Source organism: Eptatretus burgeri, chromosome 2 (genome assembly GCF_056783735.1).
Source record: "Eptatretus burgeri isolate ZD-2024b chromosome 2, Ebu_testis_v1, whole genome shotgun sequence".
Classification (NCBI taxonomy): domain Eukaryota; kingdom Metazoa; phylum Chordata; class Myxini; order Myxiniformes; family Myxinidae; genus Eptatretus; species Eptatretus burgeri.
This window is the reverse complement of record NC_140962.1, coordinates 119014553-119040483: the sequence shown is the minus strand read 5'-3', so window position 1 is coordinate 119040483 and position 25931 is coordinate 119014553. Positions and strand designations below refer to the sequence as shown.

At 44.3% G+C, this 25931-nt stretch overlaps 2 protein-coding genes and 1 pseudogene across 2 annotated transcripts in view; all 3 read right to left on the bottom strand.

Moving 5' to 3' along the window:
• LOC147032931 (uncharacterized) overlaps window positions 1-25931 on the bottom strand; it is a 209944-nt gene that overhangs the window by 82061 nt on the left and 101952 nt on the right. Inside the window, exons 14-19 of the mRNA XM_085850977.1 lie at window positions 18367-18566; window positions 18049-18248; window positions 17425-17878; window positions 16413-17202; window positions 15648-15894; window positions 756-1304 (exon numbers count right to left, since the gene is read on the bottom strand). Of these exons, the coding sequence (XP_085707103.1) occupies window positions 756-1304; window positions 15648-15894; window positions 16413-17202; window positions 17425-17878; window positions 18049-18248; window positions 18367-18566 (2440 nt within the window). The remainder of the gene's footprint in view (window positions 1-755; window positions 1305-15647; window positions 15895-16412; window positions 17203-17424; window positions 17879-18048; window positions 18249-18366; window positions 18567-25931) is intronic.
• LOC147032933 (uncharacterized) lies at window positions 5426-9853 on the bottom strand. The gene is made up of 2 exons (XM_085870960.1): window positions 7701-9853; window positions 5426-5865 (listed from the first exon to the last, which is right to left on the bottom strand). The coding sequence occupies exons 1-2, from the start codon at window positions 9166-9168 to the stop codon at window positions 5774-5776; spliced, it is 1560 nt and encodes a 519-aa protein (XP_085727086.1). The 5' UTR covers window positions 9169-9853; the 3' UTR covers window positions 5426-5773.
• LOC147032932 (uncharacterized) lies at window positions 10982-13413 on the bottom strand (annotated as a pseudogene).

The window sequence follows — 25931 nt, the reverse complement described above, 5'->3', positions numbered from 1 at the left end:
ACGAGCTCAATACCTGGTTTTTTACAACTAAAATGGCCACCAGTCGACCAGTCAGCCATCTTTGATCATATTGCAAAATAAAGTGAGGTGCACGTGTATGCCATTATGTAGTGTTTGTACTAGGTTTGAACAAAATCAGACCTTGCATGTTCAGGAAGAAATGGTTGGGGACATGTTTATCTCACAAAATGCCAGGCAGTCAGCAATGTTGGATCTGATCTCGAAAACAAAATGACGTGTGAAAGGTAGGTTCTGGTAACCTATGGTAAGGCTGCTAATACGTTGGATAACTGTGAACCGTGGATCCAGGAAAATACCGCGATCAAACGGTTTGGATGAGACGAGAATATCGAAGTTCCTTTCAGCGCAATGTTTATTGATAAAACGGTACCAATAGCGAAAGTCTATGCTCCGCAAGTAAAGACAAAATGGCGCTATTCTCTCACACCAACCAACAAGAAACCGGAAGTTCTCTCTATATCCGGTGGGAAAATGCCAAAAAAGTAAGAATTACAGGCTTGCACTACACTAACATGGTATTCATAGATTGCATGAAACATTCATGGGCACAACAGTACCAAACGCTCATACATATGGTGAAACAGCAAAGACTTTCTAACAGCCACCCCCAAATTTGTGGAATAAATTTGTAGAAAAAGAAAGTCTCCCAATCCATCCACCCTTCATTCATTGTCCTCAAGCTTTGGCAGCCAGATCAGTTTAGCCAGAGGTCGAATATAGCTCTTGCCACGAACTTGAATCCTGGCAGTTCGAGCATGGCCATCTGACCCCGGAAAGGTCTCCATGAGCTTACCAACTGGCCACTTGGCACGATGCAACTGGGAATCGACGATTAGCACCACATCATCAGTAGTCAACACCTTGCTATCCTTCTGCCACTTCTGCCGAAGCTGGAGACTTGGGAGGTAATACTTGATGAAGTTTGACCAAAAGTGATCGGCAAGGATCTGGCTGTGACGCCAGCGACGGCGTCTAAGAAGAGGCTCCATATCAGTATACACCACTTGAGGTAGCGATGCGTCGCGACGTCCCATCAATAACACAGCGGGTGTAACAGGATGAATATCAGCAACATCTGAAGACACATAACCCACAGGTTTGGAGTTAAGGATGCCCTCAACTTCAATGAGGACTGTACGCAGCACAGGCTCCATCACAGTATGGGTTCCAAGTATGACCCAAAGGCTGCTCTTCACCGACCTGATCTCTCGCTCCCATACTCTGCCAAAATGCGGTGCATTGGGCGGGTTGAAGTGAAAGCTCACTTGCTGCTTGGCGAGATGCTGAGTGAGAACAGGATCGAGGGTAGAGGTTTGGCGAGCTCAGCATCTCCTCCTCGGAAATTGGTTCCTGGGTCATTCCGTGCCAACTCACCTAAATTTCAAAAACCTCCCCAGGTCACCTCCTCAGATTTTGCTGGAAAAATTCTTAAATGTAGATCTATATGGCTCTACCCACCATGCAAAAGATTAGCTTTCAAGTCCTCATAGTTTAAAAAATATCTATCTCTAGAGACCTTAGAAATTTGGCCCTAAAAATGCGAAATGTGAAAAACGCATTTTTTTTTCAACTTCAGGGGCTTATAATTTTATAATGGACTCCTCTAGAAAGTTAATATTGCAAATATTTTCTAATTGACATCCAAATTTTTCAATTATGGCATCAGATAGCCTCTGGGATGCATATTTCTCACTCTATAGGAAGCTAAAAATTGCTTTTGGGTCAAAATGAGCTAAAATAAGGTGAAACTATAGTAGCCCTATTGAAAATATGGAACAACTTAGAATTTTTTTCCTCATAACAGAGTGATTATAGGGTCATTATCAATCCATGGATATATTTTTGTTGGGATAATACAGTTAGGTGATGAATTATAAAAGTTTTACCATAAGCCCTTGCCTCCAAGGGCTCGAAAATGGACAAATGTTGTCCCCTGGTTTGACCATGTGGCTTGAGGTTTAGGATCTTAATTTTTTTTCTAAAGATTGCCTCATATAAAATGTGTCTAATGACCGAATAATTTTATATAACGCCCATGGATTCATGTTAAAATAAATTTGTATTTACATGCACGTTTTTTATAATTATTCACTTTTTTCATAATCATGAGCTTATAAATCTGAAACTGAACACTCTCGCAAAGTGATACTGCAGATATTTATAAACTGGCATATGAAATTTAAGGATCTGTTATCAGAATACTTGATAAATGCATATGTTTCTATCTGTAGGAAGTTGAAAATGCCACTTTGAGCAAAAATGGTGAATATGCAGGGGGCATTAACTGAGGTTAACGTAACAACTTAGATTATTCTTCTCATAAATTAATAATTATAAGTACATTTTTTATTCAAAAATAAATTCTTGTAATGATAATCCAAACATATGCTTGAGTTTGAATTTAAAAAAACATGTCCTACAGTTCTCTATTTGAAGTCGTTAGTTATGACATACACCACGAGACGGAGTAATGTGATGGGATTGGAGGAACTGTGAAGCGCCTTGTTGCAAGGGCAAGTTTGCATGCCACTCTCCAGAATCAGATTCTGACAGCTGAAGAGATGTTCCAGTGGGCAGAGAAGAATATAGGAGGGATCAAATTCTTCTTTGTAACATCCAAGAAATCCAACAAAATGCAATGGAGTATGACCTTGAGAAGCGCTTCAGAGCAGCAACAACCATTGCTGGTACACGGTCACACCATGGTTTCCTGCCAATCTCCTCAACACATCCGGAGATGAGAAGGGTTTCTTCTGATGCTGTATCATCAACAGTATGCACAGGACCAGAAACCACACAAGCTCATCTGTCCCAGTTATTAGTCCCAATAGTCCTGCAGCGTAGTCTGATATTTCAGATCAATTGTTCAAATTTGCATAAAAGCACCAAAATTGGTACACATGTGGAATAATCTATTCCGAGCAATTCTAGATATGGAGCCACCCGAGATTGTGCCTTGGCCAGCTTCGGCGACCATTTTCCAAAATGGCCGCAATTCTACTTTAACAACATGGGATATATGCTCTTATTTTCTTATTGTATTGGTGGTAGATATAAGGAAAGTGTAAAATTAAGTAAATTGACCATGAAAAGGCATATTCAAATATGATGAGCCAGTATCTTCGGTAAAAAAGCCATTATTTGATTTGTAAATTGCTGCTCTCCTGAAACTTTTCACTGAAAAGTACCCATTATTGCCTGGAGAACAAGAGTCAAATGATATTCATCACATTCAATGGGCTTGGAATCAACAAAAATTGCATTATAGATTACATACTTTACTCTATTTTGAAAAGGGAACTGATAATCGTGATAATGACAAACTCAGAAAATGTAGTCAAATTATTGCACACTTCACTTTGAAGCAGCTACGGTTTACTGTCTACTACCATTCTGCCAGGACACATGGTACACACATACATCAGTCTAGTACAATATGAGTTTCTGAGCTCAAGTGTACTGGCTCTGGATCAAGAAGTCAACACTTTTACAAGCAATGAGACTTTGCATTTGCACATTCTAAGCTCGGCCGATATCTCAGTCTGTGTCTACTGCGTCTGTCTACTGGCATTCTCCTTCACAAGCACACAGTCCAGTGCATTGCAGATTAGCCTTCTTGCATTTGCAGCGGTTTCTACAGCCTTTTTGCAGCCGCACGACACCAGCTCGAAGCAGCTTTTTGAAGCCTCAGGGAGTGTGGTCCAGAGCGGTTCATAGGACCCATCCTCTGTTTGCCGCTAGCCCCAGCTTGTTGGTGATGGAAGCATGGGTTGAGGGACCAAGACCTGCCCCCAGACATAGCCACCCTGGAAGACTGATCTCTTCACATGCTGTTCCAAAGCATCGTAGGTAGATGGGATGCGCTGGACAGAGTTCCTCTTAGCGAATAGTTTCTTTCTTGCCTCGTTGACGTCCGTGTATGGACTGATGCGGTCATAGAGGAGGTCATAGAGGTGCGGTCAAACCTTTCAATGCAGTGCAGTGAGTCATCCTGGATGTTGACTGGCGTAGTGGTCAGGGTCACAAGAGAATCTGTCAATTCTGGAAACGAGTTCCATGTGGCCCAGGCAGATTTCTTCCCATGCCCCACAAATGCTGATACCGTGTCACATCCGGTCATGGCATGGAAGACAGGGAGGGCACGTGCCTTCTGTGGACCGAGGGAGGCAGCTATTTCATGGGCAGGGATGTAGCGGTAGTTCTTGCCCGTCCCAAAGGCAATCCAGAGTTCATCCACACATGGTAGTGCCTGGGCTACCATCACCGCCAAGACGACGACGTCGGTGTCTACGGTTCGGACTTGAATCCGACGGTGGTCATGTTCTGCAGCATGGGCCACATGTAGCATGATGCGAGTGTCCACCTCTTCTTGACCACATGGAGCCAGAGAGCTTTCATCTTCCTGCCTTGGAAGGCAGATGACTACTTCACCATCAGTGACTACCAGCTCCTTTGCCTCGTCATGGAAGGACTGCACCAGCACATCGGACAGGAAGGTGAAGAGCTCCACCTTGTTTGCGTCGACATGTAGGAAACTCTGCCAGTTTCCTGGTATGGCTGTGGTGCTCACCACGTGCCGTCGCACCCCTTTTCCTCGTTGCTCCCTTGTCGCCGTCTTCAAGGAGCCATCTTTGTAGCTATCCCAAACGAGGTCGAGACGTGAAGCACGACGCAGCTGCCCCTCGACATATGGGATGAAGACTTGGTGGGCATATTCTTCAAATGTCTTGGCAGTGCCAGGCATCAACATCTGCACGATGACGGCGCCGTCAAGGACAACAGAAGTGACAGCAGGTGCATCAGACTGAGCTTCAGCAACGCCTTAAAGGCACACCAGCAAGTCGCTTTTGCTACCCAGGTGTAGCTTAAGGGGCTGTCACACCTTGACGTTTTAGCCAGCGTATGGCAAGGTCTCAAAATGTATGTAAAAAGCTGGTATACGCTGAACTATTGATGTTTTTAAAAAAGTTTTGGGCACATAATAACGTGTTGGACGTATACATAACGTATTAGTAACGTTCACAGAACGTTTTAATCACATATCGATAACTTATACCAACGAATTCCTCGCGTGTTGTCGGCGTTCACAACCTATGCCCAACGATAGTCTAACTTATGAATAGCGCGGCAGCGTATCGCTGGTATCTAAGATTGGTATCTAAGATACTCGATATGGTATCTAAGATTTCAAAATTTGACCTTGGGTTCAAAAACTTTCGACCTCCAGCGCTAACCATGAAGGTCAAGGCCGATTGCCACCAAAATTAATCAGCTGAGCGCCAGACCATGAACTATATTCCCATGAAGTTTGAAGACGATCCGATCAAATTTACTCAAAAAAAATAAGGGTTTCGTTGACTCCCTGATTTGCGACAAAGTGACCTTGACCTTTGACCTTGACCTTGAAAATTTTATGCGCTGAAAGGGACGTCTATAGGCCTCTGATATGCGAAGTTACAAAAATTTCCAATGATAACTGTGCTCTGCAGAGTGATCGATACGTGATTACAGACAAACAAACAAACAAAAAAAAAAACATACGAGTTGACTAACATATCTTGCAAAAACTTCGTTTTGGCAAGATAAAAAACCCCCCCAAAAAACAGGGGAGTCTGGAACACTGACGCTAACCATTACCTTGACGTGTTTCAACTTATGAGTAACTTAGAAGTAATGTGTGTGGACGTGTGTCAACGACATACCTGCCAACCTTTTTTGAAGGAAAAGCGGTAGGCTGGCGTTGCACGCGTTCCTAGGGGGGTCCGGAGGCATGCCCCCCCCAGAAATTTTTCAAAAAAATGAAGCAAAATGGTGCAATCTCTTGCATTTTGAGACCACAGTGAGCTGAAATATAGCAACATGTTTTTCGTGAAAAAGAAAAAACAACATGGTTGATCTACTCACCAATCGTTATTTTTCTAAGACATCATGATCATCAGTCACGTTTCCATAAATTACTGACTGTCCAAGCTCCACATGTATGTGCCCATACATGTACACAGAGTTTACATAAACTCACTGATACATCTTTATGAATGAAATGACTGGCCACTCTGATTTCATAACATATTTACAGTTTACCTCACGCGAAGCCTTGATACACTTGAACTCTGTTGTCCAACTTGGCTTAAACTTGTTGACCCAGCATGGGGGTGGTTTTTTCTTTTCTGGTGTTTGCATTGTTGTCGTGCACTGAAGCCACGAGTACTCTCTGTTAACTGCAGTCTTTGATCATCTCTCTATAATTCCAGCAATCTCTGTGTGTGTGTGACCGCTGTTTCTCGACAACCTCCGGTCCGATCTAATTGAAACTTGCCAGGTATATTGCTGGGGACCTGAGGATGTGCCTTTTCAAGGTTTGATATTAATCGGACAAGTGCTTCCCAAGTTATGGCCATTTATTTACCAAACCAATGGGAAGACACGTTGTTGCATGGGCGTGGCCGATGGGGAAGGGAAGCTCAGCCACGTTCCCCATTACAGGTTACAACGTACGGGCTTCCGGAGAGTGATGACTGCGTGTATTCTAATAATTTCTCGATTTCTTATGCGCATTTATAGATAAACGCAATGGCCCAAGTTATTGTTATTGTTTTCATATTAGACGGTGTATAAATTTCGGGAACATCAGAGTGCTGGTATGCTCTGAACCAGGAAGTAAATTTTTTCTCTCTCTTCTCTTCTCTTTTTGTTTTTCCTTGCCACGACATTGCGAAAAGGTAAAATACATTGGCGCTAATTGAATAATTGGGTATTAAAAATAAATTGCGAATAATCGGAACTGCGAATAATATCGAACTTCCGGGTCACGCACGTACGGGCACGTGAGAGCGAAGAAACGGCCTGTGTGGTTTATTTATTTATTATTATTATTATTTTTTTTTTACGGGCACGTACTCGTGAATGGAAAATGCCAATGGCGTGTTGACTGGAAATGAATGCCCGCTGTTTCCTGTCGTCCCATTTGATTGGTCATGCTTAGTTAGGAAGCAATAACCAATTGCTGACGAGATAAGATAATCAAGGTCAGGCACGAGTTTTGTAGAATGTAGAAGCAGCCGCGTGTAATACGATCTTGGCAGTGAGAAACGAACGCAAAACTGAAAAAACACAACTATTTTTTTTTCCAATAATAATTTCCAAATGCAGTATGTCTGACTAATAAAATCGGTAGGCGTTGGGAGCTATAGAAAATCGGTAGGCTACCGCGCAAATCGGTAGGGTTGGCAGGTATGCAACGATCGCGTAACGTGCCTACAACACGTTACTCATAGGTTAGAAATAAGTTTCGGGTACGCTAACCATTACCTCGACGTGTTTCGATTTATGAGTAACTTTCAAGTAACGTGTGTCGACGTGTGTCAACGATCGTGTAACGTGCCTACAACTTATGGCCAGTATTATGCGGAACGTGAGTCATACGCTGGCATACGTCGAAAAATTTCAAGCATGGAAAATTTGTCTAACACGTCGGCGTACTACGACGTATGCCAGCCTACAAAGCCATAATTATGCCAGCGTACTACGAAAAAAGCCAGCGTACTACGACGTATGCCAGCGTGCTCTTAACGTATACAAACTTACCCATAACGTATTCGACGTGTGCCAGTGTTTTAGCCAAATTTTGCATACGTCAGGCATATGCTGGCTAAATCGTCAAGGTGTGACAGGGCCTTTACCTGCATCAGATGACGCGGGAGGGCATGCTTGATTTTCATGACAGAAGAACTCATCCAGGTTCCCATCGCGGTTCTGGCAGCCAATGTAGAGCCTTGCAAATAAGGCCATATCATTCTTCACAGATGCTTCCTTTCCTTTGGGTGCTTTTGGTCTTCTGTCTGTTCCGAAGAGGGGGAGTTTGTTCCTCTTTATAGGTTCGTTAATAGTCTTGGTTCTTTCGAAGAGGAAATCCTTTGAGTATGCCTGAAACTGTTCTTGTCCAATTGGCTTGGCAGTGCGAACTGTTTCAATCACTGCAGGATCGGCAATCTCCTCGGTGTCTCGGACCAGCAAATCTAGACTATCCTCCTCGAAGGGATTCCCCAGCTCTTCAATGACAGCCACAAGTGATTGTACATCTTTGGCAAATGCTTCCTGTGCACGTGGTGTTTCTTCATGGTGAGGTGTCTCCTCATTGGCATTTGGATGCATGTTCGCCTCCTCAAACTCCATGATCACTCTGGCCACCTCGGGTCCGACGACCATCCAGCGCCTCAGAGCACTGGGATTGTCCGTCAGGCCAACAGCACCTCCGTCACCCTTGACACGGGCATTGTTTTGTTCATGCGCTTGGTCAAAAGGAATTGCTGAGAATGTCCTCTTGGTCTTTTGCACTGTGAAGTGGCATGCCTTGAACTCATTGTAGATCTCTGGGTGCTGTTGTGGAAGTTCTGCCATGTCACGCAGATGGACCGGTATCCACTGGGCATAGTTTATATAGTCCAGCGTGAAGAACCATGGGACTATCTCAGTGAGAGCATCCAGGTACATGATGAAATCTCCCTCTCTCAGAGATCGCACGTAGATTAGGATGGAGAGCTCCAGATCCAGGACTGTTGCCCAGTACAAAAACTGGGGAGAGCTGTTCTTTTTCTCAGGGCACCAGTCTTCGAAGTCCTTGGGAGGCTGGTCATCTTCTGCACTGGCGCTGTGCTGATCATATGCACGTCGTTGGAGTATGTACAAGACAGCCGCTGTGAGCTGGTGTGCCCTTCTTGTGCATGTGATGTGAGAGGCCCGAAGAAAGGGGTCAGCGGTTCCTGCAGTAGCAATCTCTGCCTGTGCGAGTGCATGCGTCCACCCGCTTCCCTGCAACCAGTCACCTAGTGTCTTCAGTGCTGCCATCTCGACATGCAGGCCTCCGAACATCACCACCAGTTTGTCTTCCCCATGTGTTTCCGGCCACTTCCACTGTATCTGCTTCACAAGAGCAAGCAGTGGCTGGTCGAAAGCCAGAACAGGCATTTGGCCCGGGTTGAGATGCTCAATGGCACTTCTGACCACATCCATAGAGTGTCTGATCATTGCGACTATGTGTGCACTCTCATGGAACAGAGGAAGCAATGAAGTTGGCGTGATGGTAGCTTGATCAGGCTCCTGGTGGCTGGCATGGTATGGAAGCCCATGATGTCTTCTGAAAGACTCCATCTGTGGTCACATCTTGTACTTCCAGCGCACTTCTCTGGTTCTCCAGCCACTCATACTCTTTCTCCTTATGCTCTGCAAAGCTGGCCCGTTTCAGAGAAGTCAGGGAGGTGGCTGGTACTGTTGAGCTCTTGACAGTGGAAGCAACGGGTGGTACCTCAATGTAGTACTTAAGGCCCGGTCACACCATGACGTTTTAGCCAGCGATGGCAACGTATTAAAATGTATCTAAAATGCTGGCTTACGTTGAACCTTTGATGTTTTTTTTTAAAGATTCGGACGTATTCATAGCGACTTGGTCTTATGTATAACGCATTGGTAACGGACACAGAACGTTTCGTTGTGTTATAGATAACTTATACCAACAAATGCTGAACCTGTTGTCGGCCTACACAACCGATGCCCAACGATAGTCTAACTTAGGCATAGCGCGTTGCACGCATCGCCGACGATGTCGTGACGTAGCCTATTAAAAGGCTGACGCACAACGATTCGAATCATAACTGCCGTAGAAATGGAAGTGTCAACATCGCGGTCACACCTTGGCGATCTTGCCAGCGTATGCCGACCTAAGAAAAATGTGTCTAAAACGTTGGGGCACGTCAAATACGGTATGAGTAAGTTTGGTATACGTGAGTACAACGCTAAAGTACGCTATCATACGTCGTAGTAAGTAGAGTACGTCAAGAAATTTTAAACATGTTCAAAATTTTACGACATACAAACGTCACGTGTGTCGGCGTATGACACACGTTCCGCATGCGATGGGGATAAGTTTTACACACGATATGTGGACGCTTACACACGTCCACAAAGGCTAGTTATAAGCTACTCATAAGTCGAAACACGTCGCGGTAATGTCTTTTTTACGCGAAACTTATTTCTAACTTATGTTTGACGTGCTTTGAACCAATTCTTTACGTAGTCCCAACACACATCGACGTATGTAGACGTATTCCAATGACGTCTTCCGGTCGACAAAAAAAATAAAAATTAACGTGTTTCTAGCTTACAACTGCCATATAAAGACGTGTTCCCAGCGGTTTTGGGAATTGGTATATAAAAATGCTGCTCATAAAAGGGGAACCCAACAATGTTTTCGAGTCCTTTTTGAGTCGATGTCCATGTCAGCAGTAACAGTATCAGTATCAGTATCAGTATTAGTATTAGTAGTAGTTTGTTCATGTTGGCAGTAGTAGGTGAGTGTGAGGGGGAGGGTGTGGGTTATGATGGATCGTCCTTGCATTTAACGATTTAACGATTTAAATGATAAACTCAACGATTTAAATGGCTGCATCTCCACTATTGAAAGTAGACGCTTGCGCTCAACAATTGGATTTTTTTTTACACTCAACGACTTTTAAACGGTACCACTCAGCTATTTCATTGTTTACAATGAACGATTTAAATTGCTGTCACTCGCCTTTGTTTTTTGACGCTGGGGTTTGGAAATTTGAAGCGTTTCTTCTGAACGTGTTAAAACGCTCAAACTCGACTATTTTAAATAGACGCTGCTGATGGACAATTGGAATCATAGCCAAGCTAGACATCGAAGTGTGAACATCCTCGTCATGCCGAAGAAAAGTTTGAAGAATGCTGCAAATAAGTGTCCTGGCCGTGGCCGTGGACGCTGACGCAAGGACGATCCATTATACCGACGTCTTTCAGCCTATGAGTAACTTAAAAGTAACGTCTATCGATGTGTGGCAACGATCGCGTAACGTGCCAACAACACGTTAATCATAGGTTAGAAATAAGTTTCGGGTACGCTAAACATTAGGCCAAAAAAAAAAAATGTTGCATTGGCGTAACCCGCCCGACCCTAAAAATTCCGCCGACCCTACGTTTTTTTTTTTTGTTTTTTTGCTATCGAAAAATTTTGCCGACCCTATTTTATTGCTATTTTTGTTGTTTTGCTATCATTTTCAAGTATCTTGTTGATTGTGATCGCGATCGCAAAAACCCGGAAGTGTTTCGGACAGAACCCGCCGACAAAAAGAGTGGTACTCGAGCCGGGGGAGATTTTGGGAGGGATTTATTAGGAAAAAAAAAACAAAAAAAACAAAAAAACATCCCGACCGACCTACCCTATTTTTCAGTGACCCGTTACGCCAATGCAACATTTTTTTTTTGGCCTTACCTCGGCGTGTCTCAACTTATGATTAACTTACAAGTAGCATGTGTTGACGTCTGTCAACGATCGCAGACCGTGCATACAACTTGTGGCCAGCGTAGCGGAACGTGTGAGTCATACGCTGGCATACGTCGTGAAATTTCAAGCATGAAAAAATTTGAGGACAACCAAAAAGTACAACGTTTAAAGCCAACGTACAACGACGTATGGCAGTGTTTTTCAGCATGCTCTCAATGTTATCAAAACTTACCCATAACGTATTCAACGTATGCCAGCGTTTTAGAAAAAAAAATTCAAAAATCGGCATACGTTGGCTTAAACGTCAAGGTGTGACCGGGCCTTTAGGTAGATGGTCAACAGTCCTTGATACAGCAGACCCGCCAGTGATGACAATCCCATGTTCCACTCCTCCATCTGCACACACTGGGTGTTGCAGGAGAGAGATCCCTGTTCGATGGAACGAATCCTTTGCTGTTGTGGAACGAGGGTTGTGGTCGATGTTGTCCACAGCTGCGGTCGTGAACACACTACCACGCAGGGTTGGCGGGCAGACCACTTGTTCTGTTTGGAACATCTGACACGCCCAGTTTCCCATCTCTGCATAAAGGCGCAGGACACGGTCGTAAAAGATGCTGAGACCACAACTGAAGAGCTTGTCCACTAGTTCCCTCTTGCGAGTCTCAGCATGCAGCATCAGGCCAATGTACATTGGCAGAGGAGTTTCTTGAGATGTGGCATGTCTGACAGCTGGATGTTCTTGTGTCTTTGTACCAACAGGAGAGGTGCTTCTTTTCTTCTTCTGGTCATGCTTGGCACCGTTAAATTTCAGGAGCTGTGCAAATGGACAAAGCTGCCTGTCTTGAAGGAGCATCAAATTGATTCTTGATGGAGGGTCCATGCAGCACCATATTTACCAGTGAAAGTAGCACAGGTGGCACAGCCTCCTGCTGGCAGCCTTCCTTGAATGAGCCAGTGAATGAGTTGGCTTCCTCAAATATGTATCGACGAACTATCTGTGAAGCTCGAGCGAGGTGAACTAATTCACTGTCACAGTCCAGCTCGCAGGCTTTGCCAAGTGCCTCGCCAATGTTCTCATCAAATGCCAACAGGACATCTCGTCCTTTGCTCTGTGCCCATAGGCCTGGGAGCTGGGCTAGTAGGCGTTATTTCAGCCTTGTCGTATTCACTCTCGTGTCCAAGGGAACTCCAAAATGCTGGATTCTGTTCACGTACAGGTTTGCTTGGTCAGTAAGTCTGAATACAGGAGATGTGTCCTCTTCCAGGTGAGTATCTTCAATGTAAAGGGCAAGTTCTGCCAGCACAATTCCAGAAACCACACTTTCATGACCAGTCTTGTCGTCAGCATTGACAGAGGACTTTGCGCGATTGTGGAGAGACATTAAACACTTGGAATGATACTTGACATCAAGAGCTCGCATATCACCCATGCTGAGCCATGCCAGCAGTTCGTGGTCTCCAATTTGTGTTGCGCACTGCCGCACACACTGATCAATCTTGAAGGTGGTGGCTTCATGTAAGGTGTCCACACCAGACTGTCTGCAGAAGAAGCATGAGGGTTGACTAGAGGTACTTGATTCTGCACTGAGTGACCTGGTGCGCCTTCCTGGCACAGCATTGCCTTCACCAGATGAGCTGCCTCCTGCTGGCCTCTTCTGTGTTCTTTGCAACTTTGTTGTATTAAAACGAAGCATGCATCGTTTATGATAGACAGCTTTGTGAGCAACCAGTGCGGCCTCGATGCCCTCTCCTTCATCAAGTCTATCAAGCTGCAGCGTTCTGGGTAGTAAGCCCAACTCTCCAAACTGCATCAGATTCCCGGCCAGTGTCTTGTACCCACTCCCTGTGTTTGGGTGTTTCGTATTTTCTGGGCAAACAAGGGACTCTGCTGTGTCCTCCTGGCATATAGCACACAGTTCCCAGTTTGTGTTGGATGGGCCAACAGACGCACGGTCCATGGAAGAATGCACTAGCTGGAACTTCTTTGACATGCTCACTCCCGCTCATGTTGACTCCGTTCCTGATGATCACTCCATATTCTGCAAAGACACAAAACACCTTGTTACCACACTAATACGACTTACTACTACTACTACTACTACTACTACTACTACTACTACTACTACACCGCCAATATTACCAATTACAACACCACTTCCACCACTACCACCACCACAACAAAATACTTCTGAACCTGTCACTGATGCTGTGTGCGAAAATGGATTTTCCCATAAAAATGACCATTTTTCCCCAATACAATGGTTGGAAATATAATAAATCAACACAAATGACATTTGTATTGTTTTCCTTTGTAAATGCACATCACATGGAGTATTTATCACCTCTGAGAAATCTACAAAAAGAATAACAATGACAGATATCCCATGTTGTTAAAGTAGAATGGTGGCCATTTTGGAAAATGGCCGCCAAAGCTGACCAAGGCAAAATCTCGAGTGGCTCCATATCCAGAATTGTTCAGAATACATTAGTCAACATATGCACCAATTTTGGTGCTTTTATGAAAAGTCGAACAATTGGTTTGCTATGCTGCAGTACTACAACCCCAACTGAACTGGATGTATACCAGGCTGGGAAATATATTGCTTGTGTTTATGACAGAAAATGGTACATTGGGAACATTGTCACAAGAAATGATGATGAAAATGATGTGTTTGTGAACTTCATGAAGCAAGGAAGGGGTAACACATTCTCATGGCCTCCACAAAAAAAGAAAAATCAATGCTGGGTGCCATTACTAGACATTCTTTGTGTGGTTGAGGCCCCTGACATAAAATCTGGTGGACGTCAGTACCAACTGTCACAGCATTACTTAAAGTATGTTCAAGACCTGTTTTCGAAGATGTAAAATTCTGTGCCTCTGAGTGCTAGATAATCATGATAATGAATGTCATAAAAGATGAAAGGTCATTAAAGAGTTTTCTAAGGTATAAAAATGACTGATATTCATTGTCTGTATATCTGTAAATAAAAAAGCTGCTACTCAACTAATCAAATTTGTTCTAATTTATAATTTGCAATCACTTACGAAAGTAATCATTAGCATGTATTTATGAATAAATAGCATCCTTATCACTAATGTCTAAAAAGAAGCATAATTTAGCCTCATGCGCACCCCTGCAAGTTCACCTTGTTTTGTACCAAGTGGGCCAAATTGCTATATTTGCCTTCCTAAAACTAGGAGTATGTGCTTTCTAGAGACATTCTGATGCCACAATCTTAAATTTTGTATACCGGTTTATAAAATTCTGCAGTAACTCTTTCCTGGATAGTTACATTTAAGATTTATAAACTTCTGAATATGAAAAAAGTGAATAATTATAAAAAACGTGCATGTAAATAAAATTTTATTTTACTATGAAGCCATGGGCGTTAGATAAAATTATTTGGTCAGTAGACACATCTTATATGAGGCAATGTTTAGAAAAAAAATTAAGATCCTAAACCCCTAGCCACATGGTCAAACCAGGGGACAAAATTGGTCCATTTTAGAGCCCTCGGAGGCAAGGGCTTATGTTAAAACTTTTATAATTCATCACCCAACTGTATTATCCCAGCAAAATTGTATCTATGGATAGATAATGACCCTAAAATCACAGTGTTATAAGGAAAAAAAAATTCTAAGTTGTTCCATATTTTCAGGAGGGCTCCTATAGTTTCACCTTATTTTAGCTCGTTTTGGCCAAAAAGCCATGTTTAGCTTCCTGTAGAGTGAGAAATGTGCATCCCATAAGCTATCTGATGCCATAATTGAAATATTTGGATGACAATTAGTAAATATTTGCAATATTAGCTTTCTTGGGGAGTCCATTATAAAATTATAAGCCACTGAAGTTGGAAAAAAATGCGTTTTTCACATTTGCCATTTTTAGGGCCAAATTTCAAAGGTCTCTAGAGATAGATATTTTTTAAACTATGAGGAATTGAAAGCTAATCTTTTGCATGGTGGGTAGAGCCATATAGATCTACATTTAATTATAATTTTTCCAGCAAAATCTGAGGAGGTGACCTGGGGACCCTTAGGTGAGTTGGCACGGAATGACCCTCCTCTGTCCGAGAAGATCTCGTGAGGTTTCCCCCTGCGAGCGATGAAGCGACGAACGGACATCAGAAAGGAATCAGCATTGAGACCCACCAAGAGGTCCAAATGTACACCGCGGGTGGTGAGGCACTTGAAGATTATACCCCAGCGCTTCTCTGTCCTTCTTCCAATTTTTATGATAAAAGGACCAAAGCAATCCACTCCAGTAGAATAGAAGGCAGGCTTGTACAGTCGTAATCATGCAGGTGGTAGATCAGCCATTCTTGGCACCTCTGGGTTGGCGCGCCATTTCTGGCATTCTTGACATTGATGTTGGTGTCGACGAATAGCCTCTCGACCACGTAAAACCCAGTACTTGCAGCGTACTTCAGCAAGAATTCGCTCTGGACCACAGTGAAGCAGTTGGTCATCATATTCTCGAATGAGGAGTTTGGTTACTGGGTGATGAGGATCCAAAACAATTGGATGCACAGCATCTTGTTCAAGGATATCTGCCTGACGCAATCTTCCTCCTTCTCTGATGAGACCAAGAGTGAGGTCATATTCAGGTGAGAGAGATGCCAGTCGGCTTTTGAGGGGTCAGTATCCTTACCCGTTGCAAGTATTTGGACTTCATCCGGAAAACTATCATGCTGTGAGCGTTGAAGCAGTAGATTCTCTATCTCCCCACGCCAGTGAGCACTTAAGGTAGGACAGTCTTTATTTGAGGCCACCCCGTTGAGACACTGATGTGCCACCATAACCAGGTCGTTCCAAGACTCAAACTGTGAAGGGTCAGGTAAGGTCTGTATATCCGCCGAAACGGTTCAACAGAAGGTTGACTTTCGAAGTTCAGTCAGATTGCTTTGCTGCAGTATGCTGGCTGGTCCTTGTAGTGACCAACCCAGGTTGGTACAAACAGCTACTGGAGCACCCTTTGAGCCGAACCGCACAGGTTTCCTTGGTAAGATGAGGTGAGAGTAATCTGACCCGATTAATATTGTTGGTTGAACCCTATCAATCAGAGGGAGTGGAAGCCCAGCTAGGTGGAGATACCGTTTCTGAAGAGCGACCACTGGGTAAGAATACTCAGATAAGCACAGCATTGTGGCAGTGAATGCTCCATCTATTGCGTATCTTTGTTTTGGGTTTTTGACCGATGATATTTGAAGCTTGACAGAAGGACCAGGACACTGCACCGTATCTTCACGTACTGTCTTGAGCAGTAATGTTTCAGGTTTACCCACTAGGTTCAGCTGCTCCATTGCTGAATTCAAGAGCATGGTCCTTTCTGAACCATCATCTAGGATGGCATAGGTCTCCATGGATCCTTGTGGGCCATAAAGAAGCACCTTCACGACCTTTAACATGACATCATGTGGACGGGAAGGCTTGTCGAGGTACACTGCAGATGGTGATGAGCCTGTCATAAGGACAGTGCTGGTGAATCTCTGTGCAGTGTCATGTAGGATGGTTAGATGTAACTCTTTGCAGGTAATACACGGCTTCTTGCGTGTACATCGATCAGCCGTATGTGTCCGACCGTACCTCCAACACTGGTCATGTTCCCTCATCCACTTGATGATATAGTCTGTGGAAAGCTTTCTGAATTCTGTACATGAACCGAGGTTGTGGTCACTTGTGTTACAGTGAGGACAGTAGGGCTTGGGTTGTTGCTTCGGTTTCGTTGTTGAAGAAACATTACCCGACGGCTGTGTCTTTGTGCCAGACATTGGTGACTTGGAGTTGTAAAACACAGATGCATGCGATTCTTTCTCCTTGACAGATGAAGAACGCTGTTCCTTTCTCTCTGATCTCTGGTCCTCACATTTGTAGAGGACAGCAGCTTGGTTCGTTATACGTTTAGCTTGAGACTTTGCCTACAGCCAATCTGCTCGATGGTGCAATGTGTAGGTCTGATTAGAATCTGCATTTAAGAGGCCTTTGTTAATGCAGTACTCAACGAATCAAGCACGATAAGTTGGCAGCAGTTTGCTTATCAGCCTGTCTACACGTGAGCCACATCGTAGTTCAAATCCATGTTCACCCTCGAGTGATTGCAACATACCCACAAGGGAGTGCACTGCCAGAGCAAAATCTTCAAAGACTTCTGCATCTCCAGTCTTCACTGATGTCATGTTCAAGATAGCACCAATTTCGCTCTGTACGAGTTGTCTTGGCTGTCCATACTTGTCCTGCAGGGCTCGTAAGGCCGCGGTGTATGGCTTCGGATCATGCATGTGTGCCTTAGCAAGCTTGTAAGCACTCGGTAGCTTAAGGTGGCTAAAGAGTACTTGATATTTGTATTCCTCTGACAAGTGTGTGAGATTACTCAAGCTATCCAATGCCAGCTTGAGAAGGGCAAAGTCACTTTCCCTGCCACTCTGGAAATAAGGAATACTCGGTTTTGGTACCCCATAGGATGAAGCTATCAGCAGGTCCATGAGGTTGGGTGTTGCAGGCACCTCAGATGGGTCAGGCGGATGCCCATGTGCTGTCACCAAAGATGGTAGGTATGGTGCCTGATGACATGGCCACATATTAGGATGGAAATTCGAAGCTTGGAATGGAGCGGTGTTAGTGGATGAATATGCCGGGGCATGTCCACCTACTGAGTACTCTGTAACCACCCCATGAGGAGGCAGTTTGATGATACACCATTAAGACATGTAGTTGGCTGCATTTGCTTTACATTCTCATTGATTGATGTATTGTCATCCATCCTTAATTGAGGAGTGGGTTGTCGCTCCTCGGTGATGGCTATTTCCGGCTCTGACCTCAGTAGCGGCAGCTGCGCTGACAACTGTCTGTTTGGTTGAACCGATGGAGTAAATGACGATTCACCATTGTTTGGAATCGCTTGTTGGGTGGTGTTGGCCGGTCGTCTGACTGCTGAGGTAAGGGAGTCATCTCTTGCATCCAAGAATGACACTATCAGTCGTGCTTCCTCCAGTTCCTGTCCTGCCTGCCTTACACGTCTGTCTTGATAGATGAACAGTTCGGGATTCACGCTCCCTCAGAGCTTGACGCTCCACATTCTGAGCTTGTTGGGCTTCGTCCTGCAGTTGTTGCACACGTCTCTCAACCATTTCATCCTCCTCCAATCGACATCTTAATTCCTCCAGCTCAGCCTGCTTTCGTTTTTCCTTTAGAATAGCCGATTGGATGTCACTGAGCTGGGATGTAATAGATGCACGACTGCAGCCAGAACTATGGTTGCGTATACTACATTGCGAGGCAGTCTTTGGTTGATGGCTTCCTAAAGCCTGTCATATTTGCTCTATGGCTAGGATACGGCAGCCATACCCCCCCCCTTGAATTGACAGAAACGTGCGGCGGCCGCAGAGTTTCTGAGGTGGCCTCAGGGTGGCCCTACGCCGTATGGCTATCTTTTACAGGCCGTAGGGGTCTCCGTGGAATTATATCGAATTATAACTTTTTTCATTTCTACATTGGCCGTAGCAATTTGACAAGCCAAGCTGTGACGTAGATGTATTCCCCATCGACCGTACATAGGGCGTACGGTGGGCTTGCGTTATTCGTGCGGCTGCCGTAGGCTCTTATCAATGAAAAATGAATTTTGCCAACCCCCAAAAAATTATGGCAGCCGCACTATTTTCACGGTCGCCGTAGGGTGGTCCTAAGGCGTCCCTGTGTTCAACGTATGGTGGCCTTGCGGTCTGTGTGACTACCTGCGGGCAACGCAGGGTCGACGCACGGTTCCCCTACGCCCACCGTGCGTCCTACGTACGGCCTCCGTGGCAGTCTGTGTCGACCGTGCGCTACCGCAAGAGATCGGAGTATAGGTGGCCTATACGTACTCCGAACTGGTATATTCAGTTATATATATACTGGTATATTCCGAACTGTTACATTTTTATTTCAGTAAAAAAATAACTGGTATATATACCTACTCGTTACCGTCCGACTGGCCGCATGTTCGCCTTAGGGCCCCCCCTGCGGTCGCTTTGCGGCTACCTTGCGTCTGCCTTGAAAATTATATGGCCACCGCAGAGACGCCCTCAGGTCACCGTGCGACATCAAATCAAAGACCGTACGGCACCCCCACGTTTTCAGTCTCCACAATTTATAAATACACCGTGCAGCTCCCCGAAAAATAAAAACATACGTGACTGCTACATTGTGTGACCGTGGAAATACTGCGGCCGCCCTATAATTGCTCGTGGCCGTAGATTTTGTAGACCCTCCGGCCGCCGTGCCAAATGTGACTTAGGCCTAACGAATGTCGTCTATGGGAGGAACCGGATCCACTCTCTTGATTAAGGGAAGGACCACTCATGTTCGAAGGTACGTAGTTAAGAACAGTCTTTCAAACGTTCAGGCATACGTCGATTCCTTTCAGCTCGGGGGAGACGCCGGTAATTAATTGCCAATACTGATGATGGCCGGGTCCGGTAATTTGATCGCTGATATGGACACAGCTGGGATGGGGCTGACAGCGGCCGTGGAAACAGAGACAAATGGGTTCGTGACACGAGTGGTTAAAGGACTAACCGGAATAATGTCGCTGGTATTGTCGGCTGTTTGAGTACTGTCGGCAGTCAGGATGTTGGCGATTTTCTCATCCTTGGCTTCCTTGTCCAGCAGTTCGGAAATCCGGCTCGAAGGACCATGAAAGGTAGGTTCTGGTAACCTCCGGTAAGGCTGCTAAATACGTTGAATAACAGTGAAGCCTGGATCCAGGAAAATACCGCGATCAAACGGTTTGGATGAGACGAGAATATCGAAATTCCTTTCAGCGCGATGTTTATTGATATAACGGTACCAATAGCGAAAGTCTATGCTCTGCAAGTAAAAACAAAATGGCGCTATTCTCTCACACCAACCAACAAGAAACCGGAAGTTCTCTCCACATCCGGTGGGAAAATGCCAAGAAAGTAAGAATTACAGGCTTGCACTACACTAACATGGTATTCATAAATTGCCTGAAACATTCATGGGCACAACAGTACCAAACATTCATACATATGGTGAAACAGCAAAGACTTTGTAACAACGTGCTTAGGTAAGCCATCATTCATTATCTCGGTGCCAAGATTGAACCACCTCGGTAAATGCATGTCCGAGAAATGGTTCAGGACGTGTTCAACATCGGGTTTTTTTTAACAACTAAAATGGCCGCCGGTCGGCCATCTTTGATTGCATCGCGAAACAAAATGATGCGCTTATCAATATCGTCATGTGTTGTCTTTGTGCCAATTATAAATAAAATTAGTCCATACATGTCTGAGATATGGTTGTGGACGTACACACACACACACACACACACACACACACACACACACACACACACACACACACACACACACACACACGAAAATGGAGCCCAAATTCATAAGCCCCCGTTTCGGACGAAATCCAAATTATGGGGATAATAATCCCAATCTCCCATGCTGCAGGTCATCTCACTTATGTGAAATCTGCCCAGCTCTACTTGAGAATCTGAAAAAGTTACCAAGGTCATTAGGTTAACATGGGCGAGGACATGTTCTGTAAATTATGTGATCTAGGTTACTTCACTCTCAGAAGAATAGAAAGATTCTGGAGTGGAAAGTTTGCAGACCAGACCACTAAGCAAGAACTGATGTGATTGTTGAAAACATCAGGAGGTCTGGCTCATGAGTGGGGAATTTCTGGCAGCACTCTGACCAATTGGGTCTATGTCACACCTTGTTGTGTACGTATCTATAACGTCCTCGAGTTCTGTGATGTTCACAGTCACACATCTGACAAGCATGTCGACTTGTGTGCCTGAAGCACTGCACGAGATGATAAAGACTATGGGACTTTTGTGAATCGGCTTCATGTCCATTCTCCCTTCTTGGACCAGGAGCATGATGCCAGCTTGTCTCCATCTCTAATAGGGTTGTAATGGATAAGGCAGCGAATGCAGATGAAATCTCTGCAGTCGGTTGTAGAATAATTCAGTTCTTCAGGTTCAGAGTTTTAATCATATATTCATGCACATGGGAGAGACACACAGAATGTAATACAGAATGTCGTCGATGAATCCCTGTCTCTCAGAGCCTCAATAGATGTCCTTTTATACACTTAAGCAAACAATGGTGTAATGAGACAGTTGAGCAAAACAAAATTGAGGAATGGCATGGGGAGAATGGTTAGTGATGAAAGTAAGATAGCAGGCTTATTAAACAGGTATTTTACTTCAACATTTACAAAAGAACAATCAGGAGACTTGCCAATAGCTGAGAGTATTTATCAAGGAGGTGAGAAAGGGCTTTTACAGAAGATCCAAGTTACAGTGGAGGAAGTAAAGGCACAGCTGGGTAATCCTAGAGTAGATAAGGCTCCAGGACCAGATAGTATGCACCTGAGAGTATTGATGGAGGTGGCTGAGCAGGTAAGAGAGATGTTAACAGATATTTTCAATAGTTCACTGGAGTCAGGACAGGTACTGGAGGATTGTACAGTAGCAAATGTAGCACCATTATTTAAGAAAGGATCCAGGGAAGAATTGGGAAATGATAGACCTGTTAGTTTGATGATCGTTGTGGGGAAGGTGTTGGAGACATTAATTAAGGACCAGATGAGGAACCATTTAGTGGTTCCTAGCCAGGTGTTGGCGTAGTGGTTCGGGTAGCGGCTTGGGATCCAAAAGGTCCTGAGTTAAAGCCCCGTTGGCCGCTTGAATTAATACACACCAGGAGGTTGACTCAGCCTGTCATACTTCCGAGGTTGGCAAAGTGAGTATCAGTGTACTGGGCCCGGTTTATGCCCCGGTTAAAATAGGTGTACCATATCCCTGTGTCATAAGAGGTGACCAGGGTTGCGTCAGGAAGGGCATCCGGTGTAAAACCTGTGCCAAATAATTATGCGGATCATAACGGATGATCCGCTGTGGCGACCCCTAACGGGAGCAGCTGAAAGAAGAAGAAGAAGATGAGGAACCATTTAAATAAATATATACTAGTTAAAGGTCGTCAGCATGGGTTTACCAAAGTTGGTTCCTGTTTAACAAATCTTTTAGAGTTCTATGAAGCAGTGGATGATTGGGTGAATGATGGAAAGACAGTGGACATAGTATATCTAGACGTGAAGAAGACATTTGATAAGGTACCACATTGAAGGTTGTTAGCCAAAGTGAGGACTTGTGGAATGGCTGGTCAGGTAGCTAATTGGATTGCAAACTAACTTCGTGATAGGAAGCAAGGAGTGGCTGTGAGTGGGAGGCTGTTTTGCTAGGAGGATGTAAGTAGCGGGGTACCTCAGGGATCAGTACTCGGACCATTACTATTCATTATTTACATCAACGATTTGGATAGTGGGGTGAAGAGTAAGCTTTCTGAATTTGCAGATGACACAAAGCTTGGAGGTAAGGTGGATAGCAGAGGGGGTGGTAATCAGATTTAGGAAAGTATTGATACTTGTATAGATTGGGTAAAAGATTCGCAGATGGAATTTAACCTGAACAAGTGTAAGGTGTTGGGGATGGGAAAGAACAATGAAAATAGAGATTACAGGATGCAAGGGGTAATTTTGGAGTGTGTCACACAGGAGAAGGATCTGGGCATAGTAATAGATATGGGAAGTAAGCATGCAGCACAATGCCAGGCAGCTATAGGTAAAGCAAGTAGGGTTTTGGGCTGTATTCTAAAGGGGATCATTTATAAATCAAAAGAGGTGGTGTTAACATTGTGCAGGAATTTAGTGAGGGTCACATCTAGAATATTGTGTGCAGTTTTGGTCACCACAGTTCCGGAAGGACAGAGATGCCATAGAGAAGGTTCAGCGCAGGGTTACTACATTGATTCCAGGCCTAACTAGACTTACCTATGAGGAGCGGCTGAAGGAGACAGGGCTTTATACACTATAAAGGAGGCGGTTACGAGGAGATGTGATGGAGATGTTTAAGATGTAGAGGTGGAGATAAAATAAGTGCAGATGAATTATTCAGCAGAGTAGATAGTGATAGGACCAGGGGCCATAGCCTGAGAGTAAAGAAGAGGAGAATTAAGACGGTAGTAAGGCAGGGGACTTTCACTCAGAGAATAGTTAATGCATGGAATGGCCTCCCTGGAAAGGTAGTGGCAGCAGAAAAAGTGGATAAGTTTAAATTGGAATTAGATAGGTACCTGGAAGTTATGGAGACAGAGGGGTGTAGGGATGTTGACAGGACTTTTCGTTAGCTTGTGCATTGATGGCTGATTGTGTGCATGTGTAAGGAGTGCTGTTGGTGGGGCGTCTCATCAAGGGGTGTTGTGTGGTTGACGTGTATTTTTTTCAACCAAGCCTATGCCCCCTCCACCGAGGAGAAGAAAAAAAGAAATACAAAAAAAATAAAAATCAATAAATAAATACAAAAACTACAAAAACTTAAATATAAATAAATAAATAAAACCCCCACAAAAACACTTAAAAAACAAAAACACATTTTGCATTTTCTTCTTTGGATCTTGTGTTGATAAATTAGTGCGGTGTTGATGTCACGCAGGCATGATGGGCTGAATGGCCTCCACCTGTCTGATTTCCTTGTAAGATAAGGAACTGCTTGTGGTTTGTGTTTCGGTTGGGGAGAGGTGAGTCAATGAGAGTTCAACCATTCACGAAGAAGCACAACCATCTTGCTCAAGGTCCAACATTGATAGCCTCAGGGAACGGCCACTCCAACCCTTTTCCAGGGCAGGTAACATTCCTAGCCAGTTACTGTGACAGAAAGCAGATGCTTACAGGAGCTACAAGAAATTCGTTTTAAGTATAAAATAAACTAGAATATAAAAGTTATTTAATCATGTAGTAATCGATATACCCCTGGAACTCATGCGACATTACCAGGTAATTAAATAGTCCAGGCCAATTTGAGTAATACATCGTGAATCATCATCACAAAGAGCAAATGCCTATTTTATAAAACATAAATGTAACAAAGAAAATGAATATTCCCAACGGGATCCTCACAATTATAGCCCATTACATTGGTTTAATCAATATTGTGAGATGTGGGCAGAACGACTATATTTATCAGACTGGTTCCAACTTTTAATGCTTTATTGGGAGGTCCAAAAAAAATGCTTTAAGAGTAAAACCACTTCCACATGGTAAAACAGCAGCAGAAGTGATGACAACCCATAACTACGCTGACATCAAGTTGAAGTATAAAGACAGAGTTTACCTCCATTAACACTGCAAAAAGTCAAGTATCAGTCTGTGGACAGGAAGTGGTCAACACCCCCCTCCTCGTCATGCGTGTGACATGTAATGAAGCATAAAACCGGGATGCAGGAATATCTGTGCTTTGAATGCAGGAAGCAGCCTCCATTCCTAATGGACAAAAGGATAACGCATAAGAACAACAAAAGTGTCGTCGCAAACATCTTGAAATCAAAGGTGAATGTTCTTTCGGAAATTCCCCCAGAACGTCCAATTCGTCCTTGATGGAGGTCATATTTTACAGAGCGTGTGTTGGCTCAATGGCGCCACATATGACCAGGTGTGCAACACATATGTGGCACATGTCCTCAACAATTATGGCCATGAATCCATGATTGTTTTCGATGGATATGGTTGCACAATGTCCAGCAAAGCATCAGAGCAACAGTGCCGAACAACCCAGAATGCCTCAACAGACATCATCTTTGAGCTTAGTATGATGACGACCACCTTTCAAAAAGCTTTCTTGGCAAACGGAAAGAACAAAGAAAGGATAATCACTAAGCTCATCAACAAGTTTGAGGCCACTGGCGTAGCGAGCAAGCGGAGCACTGCAGATGCTGATTACCTTGATGCTCAAACTCCAATGATAGCTGCAGCATATGATCAAACCAGACCTGTTGTGGTCTTAGCAACTGACACTGATTTGTTGGTCATGCTTATTGCACAGGCCACAGCTGCTGGTCTGGACCTGCATATGCTCTTCAGACTTTACTCAATATTTGTCTACAGCATTCAGGAAATCCAGCAATCTATCAGTTTCACAGTCAAGGCCCATCTCATGTTCATACATGCCATTACCGGTTACGACAGGGTTTCAGCCCTGTACAACATAGGGAAAAAGATGGCATTGGCCATTTTTGAACGTGAAAAGGACTGGGGAATGGGAGGAGGTGGGAGTGGGGGGGGGCGAAGGAGGTGCTGAATTAATCTGGCTCAAATCACGATGAAGTTGCATGCATAGGTGAGCTATTTCTCCTAAAGTTTAATGGGGCAGTTTGGTGTACCCCTCTAGACAAGCGTCGTTAAATATGGTACATGAGGCGAGTCAGCAGAACCTGTCTCCCCAGCCGGGTTCCAACAAGAAAGGTGCCCGAACTTCAGCGGCTAGAAAGTACCACTCATATATACCAGAATCATACTTAACAGTGCAACAATGGTTGGGCTACAAGTTGTCTCCCACTGAGTGGGATGGCAATTCAGAAATGGGATGCTATTTCTGATGGACACTGACCCACAATGGCACCCGTTGGCATACAATGCATGATATATGTGGGTGCAAGGGAAACTACTGGAATAAATGAAGTTGCAACAAGGTTGGCCTATTCTGCACCCCCATGTGCTCCACATGCATTCGGCGAACATGCATCAATGCCTGTCCCATTG